The sequence below is a fragment of the Entelurus aequoreus genome, linkage group LG24, assembly GCF_033978785.1.
Source record: "Entelurus aequoreus isolate RoL-2023_Sb linkage group LG24, RoL_Eaeq_v1.1, whole genome shotgun sequence".
In the NCBI taxonomy this organism is placed as follows: Eukaryota; Metazoa; Chordata; class Actinopteri; order Syngnathiformes; family Syngnathidae; genus Entelurus; species Entelurus aequoreus.
The window spans coordinates 19010269-19025268 of record NC_084754.1 but is presented as its reverse complement, the minus strand read 5'-3'; the positions used below and the strand labels follow the sequence as shown (position 1 = coordinate 19025268).

Genomic DNA, 15000 nt, shown 5'->3' with positions numbered 1-15000 from the left:
AAACTGGAAAAAAAAAGTTGTATAAAATATCTCTGTGTGGACGTTCAATAAAAACAAATATGCATGTTGTCTTGACAGAAATTACACACCATTTTGTCAATACTGGTTTTAAAGCCAGTACGCACCCAGCCATTAAACACACTGCTATGGTCTATAGCGCTCATCCAGTTTGGTATGATTCTCTTGGCACAAACTGATCTTTAAGCGCCTTAACCTGATTTGCCAGATCTTTCTGTTTATAATCACACAGGTCAAAGTGAATGTGTTTTATGAAGATGTGACCCAGATCTTAAAGGGAGTTTGTTAAGTATAAAATTATAAAACAGTCAATGCATGCCTGTTCAACATAATCCTTCTCATTAAAAAAAAACCTTGGCAAAATTATCAAATCCCCAGACGTGGATGATGTTCATTTAGTCGTTTAATTTTGTAGAAAAAGCAGATAACAGTATTTTCTTGCTTAAAGAAACACTAAAATAAATCAAAAACATGTATTGTGGTAGTAAGAAAGAGTTGCATTTTTAAGATCAAGCAGAGTGGAAAATTTGGAATCACTCAATTCTGAGGAAACAATTTAAAACCATGAAAAACACAATACAACGCACAACTAGTACTTTGTTGCACCAACTCTGGCTTTTATAACAGCCTGCAGTCACAAGTGACAAACAGTACTCTTCATCAATCTGGCTCCAACTTTCTCTGATTGCTCAGCTTTGCAGGTTGAAGACTTTTCATGGACCATTTTCTTCAATCTCCACCACAGATTTTCAATTGGATTGTCATCTGGACTATTTGCAGGCCATGACTTTACGTAACTTTCATCAAGGAAAGTTTTACAGTTTTTGCTGTATGGCAAGATGCATTATCATCTGGAAAAATAATTTCCATTGATGGAATAAGAAAAGTGTACAACATGTCAATGTAAACTTGTGCATTTCTGAAGATGTAACGACAGCCATCTGCCCATTGCCATTACCTGATATGCAGACTAATATAATCAATGACTGTGGAAATAGGCATGTTTTCTTCAGGCAGTCATCTTTGTAAATCTCATTGGAACGACACCAAACAAAAGTTCCAGAATCCTCACCTTGCCCAGTGCAGAATCGCTATGCATCACTGAATATGACTTTCATTCAGTCATCCATAGTGCAAAATTATTTTTTTTTAGCCAATTACAACCTTGTTTTTTTTCTGTTTGGATGGTAATTACAGCTTTCGTTGAGCTTTTCTGTATTTAAAAGTTCACAATCATTATAAAAGACATGACGACGGATGTATTTTTTTCCAATGCATGTAAATAAGTGCGCTTACAATGGAGCTGATGGGGGTCACTCTATTATGCCTATAAAGCCCTTAAAAAACCTCCAAACACCTCCATTAAGGTTTTATATACATGATGTAGGTATATATGTAATCTAGTAACAAATACATTTATAATAACACTTAATTGGGACGACGTGGCGAAGTTGGTAGAGTGGCTGTGTCAGCAATCGGAGTGTTGCTGGTTACTGGGGTTCAATCCCCACCTTCTACCATCCTAGTCACGTCCGTTGTGTCCTTGGGCAAGACACTTCACCCTTGCTCCTGATGGCTGCTGGTTAGCGCCTTGCATGGTAACTCCCGCCATCAGTGTGTGAATGTGTGTGTGAATGGGTGAATGTGGAAATAGTGTCAAAGCGCTTTTGAGTACCTTGAAGGTAGAAAAGCGCTATACAAGTATAACCCATTTATCATTTATTTATTTATAATATTTTCATATTTTGCTCATTTTAAGCAAACACGGTCCATTCATTTTAAAAACTCATCATGAAATAAAAACATTTTTCAACTCCATCACTGATGACTACTCACTGCAGACTTCACGAGAGCCGACAAAACATCACTTACTGTACAAGGTCTACTGTCGTTAGGATGCCGACTGCTGCGATGTTCATACGCTCCCATTTAGATAAAGAATGACTAATAATCCTCGCAAAGAAAAGGGGGGTGGAACCAAGCGTTTTTTCCTGTCGTTTTTGCCAATTCCGGGTCTAAATTAGCTGTCAAAGTGTACCAAATTGTCAGATTACATCATCATTCTTCTATCATCCAGGTGAGACGCATAATTTATGATGATATAGGCATATTTGGCGTGATGTAAACATTCGCAAACCGAAAAGACTGAAGGGGTTTGTGAATGCTGCAACTTCAGATGTGAAGTTGCAGCACATCATTCTAACTGCGTCCTAATTCACTTTTAAGTCTCAACCTATTTCAGTTTTTTGTTATAACTGTGTTGTAAATAATTTTAGAATCCCAACTACCAAGTTATTGAACTGTTACTGTGAAAGTCATGCAATTATAAGATAAGTAATTGCTGTGAATTTATTCAGCCTTTTAGCTTGTTTTATTAGTGATTGTGTAATGTTACTTCATATGTAATGTTCTATTGGCAGTTTTAATGTTTGCAACTACACCTGATTACAAAATAAAAACAAATCTATACTCCTGATATTTTTTAAACCACTACATGTAAAAATACATTTTGAGGTCAAATTAATGTCAGTCTTTTGCTGTGAAACGGGGGTCAATGTTTTAACACTTTTATATCTATCTTTGATAAGATCTTGATGTCAGAACTTATTGATGCCATATTGATGTTAAATGCCCACTGGGTTCGAATTTTCCTATCAGAATTACTGTAAAATGTATCGATGTTTTTCGGAGCTGAAAGAATTACGTATGCTTTTCTTTTCAGCCAATAGTCCTCTTCTCCAGCTGCACCCATGCCAGGGTAAACCAGTGTTGCAGCAACAATATGAGCGTTACTCCACTAAACATCTCTCTGGACACTCAGATTACCACCTCTAACCAGTGGGCTTTGACCAGCTGTCATCCAAATGGTGATACATATGACTCACACTTGCACACACATTCTGTCCCTCTACCATGTCTTAACTGACAGAAAAAATGGTAACTTCTTAACGTGATCTTCCAGTTCCAATTATGATGTCTGGATACAGAAGTGGTCGCCTCTGGATTCATGATTACCAGCCTCAGTTCTGGAGTAAATACCAAGTGTGGGAGTGGCTGCAGCAGGTCATGGACATAAACCAGATTGATGCCCCCAATATCCCGTTCCAAAATTTTGATATGGATGGCCACCAGCTCTGCAAAATGACCTACCAGGACTTTGTTCGTGCAGCAGGAAGTCTGGGACCCATTCTTTTCCACGGCATAACACAGCTCAAGTGGAACGGTACGTCTACTCTGACTGTCTTTTAAGTGAAAGGAAAAAACGTGCAGAAGGAGAAAAGTCACAGAGCCAGTAAGGGGTGGTACTCTACAATAGCATACACAATAGAGACACAAGGAATAAGGACTTTTCAGGTAACCTTTGCGTGTCTCAACATGAACATTAAGTTCAATCAAGAATCCAACGAAAAGGCAATTGACATAAAGTAATGAAGTCATGAATCTCCTCGTAATGTTTTAGCTTCACGAACATCCGGTGTACTATCTGTCAACCGTTTTATCTACGCCCGCTATCAAAGACATTATAAACACATGAAATGACGCAATTAGGTGTACAACAGGTTTGAATGACAGGTCACAGTGCAAAGCAACAACAAAAACTGTAGTTCTCGCTCTCTCTCTCTCCCTATTGCATTCACAGTAGTACCTCAAATTATTTGGCTCTGTGATGGTGCTCCTTACTCAAAACACTTCTATCTCAAATCAACTTCTCCCATTGTAATTTATTTTAAATCAATTTAGTACTTGGCCCTCGCAAAACAGCACACTTTTATCATGTAACATGTCTTTTAAAAAGAAACACTAACTTTTATTGTAGAAAGCTTGTATAAAAACATTATGATAGAGTTTAAAGGCCTACTGAAATGAGATTGTCTTATTTAAACGGGGATAGCAGATCCATTCTATGTGTCATACTTGATCATTTCGCAACATCGCCATATTTTTGCTGAAAGGACTTAGTAGAGAACATCGACGATAAAGTTGGCAACTTTTGGTCACTGATAAAAAAGCCTTGCCTGTACCAGAAGTAGCGTGACGTCACAGGTTGTGGAGCTCCTCACATCTGCACATTGTTTACAATCATGGCCACAAGCAGCGAGAGCGATTCGGACCGAGAAAGCGACGATTTCCCCATTAATTTAAGCGAGGATGAAATATTTGTGGATGAGGAAAGTGAGAGTGAAGGACTAGAGGGCAGTGGAAGCGATTCAGATAGGGAAGATGCTGTGAGAGGCGGGTGGGACCTGATATTCAGCTGGGAATGACTAAAACAGTAAATAAACACAAGACATATATATACTCTATTAGCCACGACACAACCAGGCTTATATGTAATATGCCACAAATTAATACCGCATAACAAACACCTCCCCCCTCCCGTCCATATAACCCGCCAATACAAAGGAAACACCTGCACAACACACTCAATCCCACAGCCCAAAGTACCGTTCACCTCCGCAAAGTTCATACAGCACATATATTTCCCCAAAGTTACGTACGTGACATGCACATAGCGACACGCACGTACGGGCAAGCGATCAAATGTTTGGAAGCCGCAGCTGCGTACTCACGGTACCGCGTATCCAACTCAAAGTCCTCCTGGTAAGAGTCTCTGTTGTCCCATCTCCACAAGCATGCGTATCCAACTCAAAGTCCTCCTGGTAAGAGTCTCTGTTCTCCCAGTTCTCCACAGGCCACTGGTAAAGCTTGACTGTCATCGTTCGGGAATATAAACAAGGAAACACCGGCTACGACGTAGCCGCTACGTGTTTGTGTTGCTGCAGCCGGCCGCTAATACACCGCTTTCCAGCTACAGCTGTCTTCTTTGCTATCTCCATTGTTGATTAAACAAATTGCAAAAGATTCACCAACACAGATGTCCAGAATACTGTGGAATTTTGCGATGAAAACAGACGACTTAGTAGCTGGCCACAATGCTGTCCCAAAATGTCCGCTACAATCCGTGACGTCACGCGCAAACGTCATCATGCCGAGACGTTTTCAGCAGGATATTTCACGAGAAATTTAAAATTGCACTTTACTAATCTAACCCGGCCGTATTGGCATGTGTTGTAATGTTAAGATTTCATCATTGATATATAAACTATCAGACTGCGTGGTCGGTAGTAGTGGGTTTCAGTAGGCCTTTAATACCAACAACTACAGTAGTTTTTGAAGTGATGCAATAGTAATAATAATCTACAGTATTTATCTTGAAAAGTGGACTTCTATGGTATCTTTTTCCACCTGCTTCTCCATCTTAATATTTTTTATGGATAAATGGCCTCTATTTAGATATTAGTATTACATTCTTGGCTGCCTTTAGACTCATTCTGCTACAGTATGGCGCAGACAAGCAGTGACATGCTTGAATTTCTTTGCCAAGCTGGTGACACGCTTGGTCAAGGATTTGATGATATCTTGTTTTCAATTCAAAGAATATCATACACTTCTTCTCATCACTGTCCTTCACACTCACTTTCTTCCCTTCCTTCCCATGGTTGGAAAACAAAGTTATGTCTATCTTAAACTATAAGCTAATGCTATTGAGTAAGACCAGATGTTTTGGAATGATTTTCACTGTTGCATTTTGAATTGCATTTGATGCTTGTAACTCAAATGTTTGCTTGCAATTTTAAGCACAACAATTAGCCCAAAAATTGCTCTTATCTCAACACACTCTTAAGTTGGGGCACTGTTAAGTTCAGGTACCACTATACATACGACTGATATAAATATGTCAGTATTTTAACCATTAAAGATATACAGAGGTTTGTAGCAAGTATAAAGTCTTAAAGGGGAACTGCACTTTTTTGGAATTTTGCCTATCGTTCACAATCATTATGAGAGACAAGAACACACATGTTAAAGATGAGAAAAACACTTGAAACATGCGGCTCATAGGAGTCACTATTATAGTCTCGAAAGCCCTCTAAAACAACTTCAAAACCCTCCATCAACACTGCAAGTATATTTATAATGTAGTAACAGACGCATTCAAAACAATATATAATATTGGTAACACTTTAGTATGGGGAACATATTCACCATTAATTAGTTGCTTATAAAGTAGCAAAGACTTAATTTAGAGTTATTTGGACACTAGGGGAACATATAAGGGTTAGGGTTACTTATAAGCAATATTTCTGAGGTTATTGAGGGAAGACTCTTAGTTAATGGCTTACTGGTTGTTTAATAAGGCCATGCAGAATAATCCATAAATAAGTACTTAATAATGACTAATTAACAGAGGTGGGTAGTAACGCGCTACATTTACTCCGTTACATCTACTTGAGTAACTTTTGGGATGAATTGTACTTCTAAGAGTAGTTTTAATGCAACATACTTTTACTTTTACTTGAGTATATTTTTAGAGAAGAAACGCTACTTTTACTCCGCTCCATTTATCTACATTCAGCTCGCTACTCGCTACAGATTTTTATCGATCTGTTAATGCACGCTTTGTTTTTTTTGGTTTGTCAGACAGACCTTCAAAGTAGGATCTATCGCATGCATGCGTTTCACCAATCAAATACAGTCACTGGTGACGTTTGACTCCGTTTCACCAATCAAACAGAGCCAGGCGGTCACATGATTAACAACCTTAAGCTTACATGAACTCAACAAAGCACATTGCGGTAAGTAACGTTAGTAGATATTTTGGATGTCACTGTAGGCTGATGTTAGCTTCCCTGCTATGAATCACTGTCAAATGTACATCGTGTGGGGACATGTATTATTGTACTACAGCCTCATAGACACACACACACACACACACACACACACACACACACACACACACACACACACACACACACACACACACACACACACACACACACACACACACACACACACACACACACACACACACACACACACACACGCGCATGCATAGAAACACCAATCAGTGTGTTCCCAGATGCAGCCCACACCTATCAGTTTATGGTTTGCGTAAAGGCTAACTTTTTATTTTCCTTTGTAATCTCTGCCTACTGAGCCTATGGTGCTGTTAAGTTATTGTGACTCAATTTGCCTTAATTTTTTTTATGTTAATGTATTATTATTTAATATATATTATTGTTTGCTCTTGAACGCATCATAATTATCCCCTCAACTCCCCCCAAAATGGATTACCCCGCTGGAATAAAAAAGAAAAGATAACATACATCCATGAACGCGGATGCATATGAAAAAGTGCAATATATTCATCTGTACAGAAACCTATTTATTTATTTATATCTGCACCTTATTGCTTTTTTATCCTGCACTACCATGAGCTAAGGCAACAAAATTTTGTTCGTACTGTAAAGTTCAAATTTGAATGACAATAAAAAGGAATTCAAAGTCTAAGTCTAAGTTTTAGTTGCTTAAGAGATATTCCTGGCTCTGAATTTGCTCATTGCTATTTTTATGTTTGTGTGCATTATTTGTTGCCGTCATCATTAAACGAACAGGTTACTCATCAGTTACTCAGTACTTGAGTAGTTTTTTCACAACATACTTTTTACTTTTACTCAAGTAAATATTTGGGTGACTACTCCTTACTTTTACTTGAGTAATAAATCTCTAAAGTAACAATACTCTTACTTGAGTACAATTTCTGGCTACTCTACCCACCTCTGCTAATTAAGAGCCAATATGTTACAATTTTTATTTATTTATAAATGGTTGATTTATATAGGCTAGTAAGGTAAAGTTTTGTACCGGACAAGTTTCGGCTATCTTGCTTCTGCAGCCTTCATCAGAGGTGTCACGTGATGTTAGCGTGACCCCGGCGCACACCAGGGGACACCGCCATCCCACCACTTCAGGTGTGATGGAACAATCCATATAACACGTCACAGATGACGTCACGCTAACATCACGTGACACCTCTGATGAAGGCTGCAGAAGCAAGGTAGCCGAAACTTGTCAGGTACAAAACTTTACCTTACTAGCCTATATAAATCAACCATTTATAAATACACATTAGTAGGCTAAATGAACCTCTTCAACATATGTTACTAATTTGCATGTTAATAAGCAACTAATTAATGGTGAATATGTGTTCCCCATACTAAAGTGTTACCATAATATTTACTGTATTTTTATCATTTTATTAAACACGAAGACTGATTTCTTTGGTGCATTGATTTATCTTTCCATAGCAGCGCACATCCAACTTCTGGCAACAAATGTGTGTTCTTACTTACGGAAACTAACGTGTGTATGTGTTCTGATCATGGCAGAGGTGGTAACAAACAACAAAGACAAATAGAGATTTACAGCCTTATATTTTTGACGATGAACATACTGAGGATGAGCTACTGCTCATGGAAGCGAGCACGAAGGAAGGGTGAGATGTTGGAGCAGATGGAAGCAGAGAGTGAGGTGAAAGTGCTTTTAACACTATAAATGTGGAACTTGGAGCCAAGCTATTTTGATATAAATGGATTGCTTACCCAAATTCAATGGGAAGAAAACATCCCCGGCCAGCTGGACCAAAACAAACATCGAGTAAGCCATTATATATATATTGATGAATGAATGAATGATCTTTATTGTCATTGTGCAAGTACAGGTACAGGTCCAACGAAATTTAGATTGCTTCCCTGAGGTGCTTGGCATTTTAAAAAAAAAAGAAGAAACCACACAATATACAAAAACAACACAATATACACAATATGCAATATACAATGTGGCCTAAGACCACTCTAAGAGGCAATGTAAAAGAAAACGAGACAGTAAAAAGTATAAAGTGACTAGAGAGGAGTAATGCTGAATCCCAGTGTGCTAAGGGGGTGGGAGTCAGCATTTCCTACCTCCTTTTTATTGTGGATTAAATGTGTGAATAAATATGATAAATATTGTCCAGTTGGCATGTAATCGCTGATTGCACAGTCCCGGATCGTGATTGACCGGTGGCTTCCTCATGTTGCACGTGAGGGAGTTTTTGTTTTTTTTTACAATTTAGCTGCGTTTAGTGCAGTTATGGCCCGGGGGTAGAAACTGTTCCTGAGTCTATTTGTGCGGGTTCGCATGGTTCTGAAACGTCTGCCGGAAGGCAGCCGATCGAATTGGCTGTTGCCGGGGTGGGACGGGTCCTTGAGTATGTTGGCTGCCTTCTTCAGGCAGCGGGAGTTATACAGTTCTTCCAGTTCTTCCAATGATAATTGCAGCACGTCATGCGTGTTATTACAACTACAGTACATTCGCTGTCTAGCTAGCTCAGTACAAACAAAACATGAATTGTGAGCTAATACTTTACAGATACTGTAATATGATTTTTTACGATTTTCAGTCAGTACAGATTGATGTTCTATCATTGTGTTGTGCATTACAAACTAAAACACATTTTGTGTTGTCGTTGAAGCTAGCTTATCTCTTTCTGTAGTTAGCTTTTACAGCTAATCCTGAGGCATGCCGATGTGTTTTCTCTTACAATAACAATGTTGCTACAGTTTGGTTATTATACAGGTTACGGAACGTAAATTAAGTATTGTTGATGGTTTTTGAACACATTTTTAAAGTGATTCAGATGTAGAATTGATTGTTTCTATTAGATGCATTGCTAGCCACCAAGAACAACCCGATTTTTACATGTTAGACAGCGAAAAAAAGAAAACCTTTTGTCTTCTTGTCTCTCATAATGATTGTGAAGGATAGGCAAAATTCCCAAAAAAGTGCCGTTTCCCTTTAAGGGCTTTTATAAGCATAATAGAGCGACTTCCATAGGCTCCATTGTAAGCAGATTTTTGATCGCATTTATTTGAAATTTAGAATGAAACAAAAAAAGAAAAACATATGTTTTCTTGTCTTACAAAAGGCTTGTGAATGATAGGCAAAATTCCCAAAAAGTGAAGTTCCCATTTAAAATAAAAACTCAAACTGTGATGTTTTTATTCTATGCTTTCTCTCACTACCTTGCAGGGGACCATGCAGAAATAAATCAACCAGAACTAAAACCAGAGTGTAAGAAAAATCAAATTGTCTCGTCTGGATACAAATTGTAATATTCTAACAATTATTTTATCCAATGTTTGTTTTTGTTTTTTACAGTAGACATTCCCTATGCATTTTCAGATGTCAGCTCTCCGCAAATAGGTACAGTAAAAGTACACATCTGATCTTTGATTCTATCTTTTTTTTTAAATTCAAAATACATGATGAAAGTGTTGCCTTTACCTCTGTTTGATATAGAAGTCTTTGACTCCTTGATACCCCCTCATGTCTCACCCTCGCTTTCCAGCCCTGGTAAGAGTAAATAAATGAATATACAAATGACGTATGAATATTTTTACATGTCACATTTGTAAGGGGAAAAAAATCCAATAATATATAATATCTGTTTCTTAGAAATCCAAGTGTCTTACAATCGTCCACAGCAAGTCAAAAAACACAGTAAGTACAATAAAAAAACTTAAAACCTCCATTTGGACTGCAGTCTTGGGACACAAATCTTGAACATTTCTTTTTTTTTTCTTTTTTTTTTATAACGTCCTGCCCAGCTTCTCGGGCAAATCATATAGTAGATGTAGATGCCCATATCGGCTGTTCAGATTTACTTTACAAATGAGAAATGTAGGATACTTCTCTTGTTGCCTTATTTGTATTTGACTTTATTAAATGCATTTATATCATCATTTGGTGCAGCCGGGCCGGAGCAGGAGGGGATAGAAAGAGAAAAAAAGGAAGACAGAGGGGGGAATTGTGGGGACAAGAGGGGGATTAGACAGAGAGACAAAAACAACAACAGCAAACACAACAACAACAACAACAGAGCAACATCAGCAAATACTACATGTACAAATATGATGGTAAAAGTAATAGCAAATAAGCAGTTAGTGAAAAAAAAAAAAAAATACAGAAATGACAATGAGCATTATTACATTAAAAATGAAGCAATGTGAATACCAATAGAAATAGCGCTATTGATAATAAACAATACCAATACTTTACCTTTATTATCAACAATACAATTGTTCAAATGCAACAATACATATACGTAATAATAGCTTGAGATACGAAAGAATGCAGAAAAATGGAGGGGAAGACAGAGAAGCAACCTACATTAACCTTGTAGATTGTTATAGTAACAATAGGTTAAGGTTTGTCAGTGTGCCATGTGTTATACCCAGTTTACTCTAGGGCAGGGGTCGGCAACCCGCGGCTCCGGAGCCGCATGCGGCTCTTTGACCACTCTGATGCGGCTCAGCTGCATACTTATACAACCCCGCTACCACCAAACACTTTTTGTACATGTTTGTACAGTGAATGTATATGTACAGTATGTGTATATAGTATGTTTGTGTAATGAGTGTGCGTGTGGATGTACAAATTTTGAGTGTGTAAATATGTACTGTATTTGTATATGTATGTGGGAGCGTAGGTACCTATGTATGTGTGTATGTATGCAAGTGAGTATATGTGAATCTGCATGTACAATACATTTGACTCCCAGTGTGTGCGGGAGCCAGAGTACGGCCCCAGCCTCCCCGAGAGCCCAACCCACAAACAGTAGGTGTGGTGCCCAGGGAACCAGGGACCACCGCCCCCACGCAGCCAAGCCGGACAGCGACAGGAACCCCAGAGCCCGGCCCACTGTGCCGCCCACAAGGGCCAGCAGCAGGCCGCAGACAGACGCACCCGGCAGAGGACAAGGCACGAGAAAAGCAGGGGGCAGCCAGACCCCAAGCCAGCGAGAGACCCCACCACACACGGGCAGAAAGGCGGGACGCCCCGCCCGAGGGGCCCGGAGACCCCCCGCAACCGAACGGGAAGACCGCCCCCGCCCCACCGGCAACCGGGCCCCCACGAGCCCACCCCCCACCCCCGGAGAGCGCGGCGAGGCCAGCCCCAGGCCACCCCACCCAAACCGGCCGCCACAGGACCACCCAGCACGGGGCCACGGGAACCACCCACCCCACCCGCAGGGACCCCAACGATGGAGATGGAACAACCAGCAACCGCCCCCCCCCCCCCCGAGTCCTCCCCTGAGGTAGGGGGAAATAAATAAATAAATAATAATAATAATATTAATAAAATATATTAAAAAACTATTAAAAAAAAAATTAAAAAAAAGAATTAAAAGAAGATCACAGACATGCTGACACACAAGGTCGCCGCCCCAACAACTGGCCGACTTGCAGCACCTCGGAATACCCTGCAGCACCAAGCTACCACAGTAGACGCAGGGACCAGACCCAGCAGGCCCCAACCAAGACGGGCACCCGGAAGGGATGGACGGTGGGACCCAGGAGCTCCAGACACGCAGTCCGGATGCTGTAGCCCGAGGCGCCGACCCCCACCCGACAGGCAGGCCCCGAACGTACCCCCAGAAATATACATACATATCTATATACATACACATACAAATGTACACATACACACACATACACATATATACACATACACATATATACACATACACATATATATACATACATACATACATACATACATACATACATACATACATACATACATACATACATACACACACATATACATACATATACACAGTTTGTCAGCCCCGACAACCACCACGCGCGCGCGCTGCCACCAGTCACAACATCAGCCACCCCCCTGCACCAGACCCAGCAGCCACGGGCGCCCACACCACAAACAAACGGCAGCAGAAACAGCAGCCGCAACACCCCCAGACAACCAGCACCACCCAATCAAATCAAAGCGATCAAAAAAAAACCGCGACCGGCAACCACACGCCAACAGGATCACGGAGACCAGCCAGCGCCAGCCCGCCAGCAAGCCCAAACGCCAACACGCAAACAAGAGACACCGACACCCCCCCCACCACCACCACCACCACCACCAAAAGAACCCACCACCCCAACCCAAACCCGCACAAACACACCACCGCCCAAACAACCGAGACACAGCATCCAGACCACATCCAGTCACCAACAGAGACCCCACAGAGCAAGGTCAGGCCACATGAGCACGGACCCCACCCAACAGAAAGCGAGACCCGCGTGACGCCACACACAATTAAATAATAAGATTAAACTAAAATAATAATAATAATTAAAATAAAAAATGTAAATAAAATAAAAATAAAAATCTTGAACATTTCAAGAATCAGGAGTATATAAACCTTTTCGTTTACCCATTTTGTCAATGTTTTGGGTTACCATAATGTTGTTGTTTTTTTTGTTTTTTGAAAGATTTATTTAGGATTTTCCATTTTTACAACACATATACGGCAGTATACATTGAAATGTTGGCAATGCAAATGTCCACAAAACACCACAAACAACAGGGGGAAGGAGACAACAAGAAGAGACATTTCAATAAGACTAAACTTAACAGTCAGTGGAGGAAAAAAAAGTATATATATATGCATACATACCTACACACACACCCACCTACACAAATACAGTAAAGCGTTATGAAAACATAAAAACAAGGATACGCATATATGTATACAAACATACACACACACACATACATGAAGCCCCTCCCCCCCAAAAAATAAAAACATTTTTAAAGAAAACCCTACTAAGGTAATAATACAATGAAATTAGTGTGCGTCGCTACTATACCTTGGAATGTATAATGTTTAGCAAGTAAACTGAGAATTTTAAGTTGATCAATGGTATGCGCCTTAACAATAGCAGCAGCATCCAGGCTCAAGGAATCAACATGTTCCTGAAATGAATGCCAAATTTTGGTGAACTTTGCATCAGAGCCCCGAAGACAGTACCTTATCTTTCCCAACCTCTATCATAACGTTTTTTAACAATTCTGCGCTGCCAACTTTGTGGGGACAGGTTTTTCCTTTTCAGCATGGCATTGGCCCACTGAACAAAGCAAGGTGCTTAAAAGCATACATACAGTCGTCCCTCGTCTACCGCGGCCAATTAGTTCCAGGCCTGACCAAAATAAACAAATATTCACAAAATATGAATATTGTAAATAAACAACATATTTTCATCGTTGGAGCATTAAAAAACTGTTTACGTCTTACAACCTTCTAAATATGTTTTTTTTTCAACATTATAAAATCTCGCTAAACATGAAATAACTCCCATATAGTCAACTTTTTGTTTCACCCAATGTAGTAGCCTTGATTGTGTTCTACAGTGGATACTCACCGGTAGCACGAAGGATCCTCCAAGCGTCATTGCTATGGCTATCTCTTTTTGAAATGGAACTGAAGGCGGAGAGGAAGGAAGGAAGGAAGGAAGGAATGAAGGAAGGAAGGAAGCGAGGAGGAGGGGCGGGGCAAGTTAGTTAAGGAAACTATGGTGGCTTCATGTTTCATGTTTAAATTATTCTTTATAAAGTCTAATTACAAGACTAACCTAAACAAGTAAACAGTGAAAATATTTTTTAGTAAATCAAGACCACAAAATAAAACAAATATCAGGAGGCGTTTCCTGAAGTCTTTCTGATAGTTTTCTACAGGCCGGTTTACTACAACAGTAGAATAAAATGCTGAAATGTTGGTTTATAGTTATAGTGTACCACCCCAAGATTTAAAGTACCAGTAGAGTGGAAAAACAACTTGACTTTTTTAGGCTTATTTGTGTTTCATTGTATCCATTAAACCATATTCAATTGTGTTTACAATCCGCAAAGTATGTGAAAACACAGGTTGAACATCAGAAAATGCCACAAATTCAGTCAGCCATTTTGAATATTGCGCTCTGAATACCTTTGGCTATTTTCGGAGATTGACATCGCAGTAGTAACGTTTCTGCACTCTGACAATGTTATAAGATCATCCATACTCGAAATATGCAAACATTTGAAAGAGATGTGGTGTTTTTCGTTCACAATCCTTATATTAGACAAGAACACATATGGTTGGCTTTTTTTATGCATTCGGAATCGTAAATAAAAAGCCAACAATTGATTGAACAGTTTGAGGGTCCTCTGTTGTGCTCATTATATGCTCTCTAAAAACTTCAAAAAACTGACAACAATATTCAATTTACAGGCCTGAAAATTAACCAAATATGAGCAATATTGTTATTA

General features: G+C 39.6%; 1 protein-coding gene across 2 annotated transcripts in view; it reads left to right on the top strand.

Annotated features, from left to right (window-relative positions):
• Positions 1–10510, top strand: part of LOC133641737 (ETS homologous factor-like) — an 11020-nt gene extending 510 nt beyond the window's left edge. The window contains exons 2-7 of one of the 2 annotated variants that reach the window (XM_062035692.1): positions 2748–2885; positions 2981–3241; positions 9931–9972; positions 10060–10104; positions 10201–10254; positions 10357–10510. In XM_062035692.1, the coding sequence (XP_061891676.1) occupies positions 2801–2885; positions 2981–3241; positions 9931–9972; positions 10060–10104; positions 10201–10254; positions 10357–10424 (555 nt within the window). In that variant the 5' untranslated portion in view covers positions 2748–2800 and the 3' untranslated portion in view covers positions 10425–10510. Of the gene's footprint in view, positions 1–2740; positions 2886–2980; positions 3242–9930; positions 9973–10059; positions 10105–10200; positions 10255–10356 lie in introns of both variants that reach the window. The other variant, XM_062035691.1, reaches the window with a different exon arrangement.
• The last annotated feature ends 4490 nt before the right edge of the window (positions 10511–15000 follow it).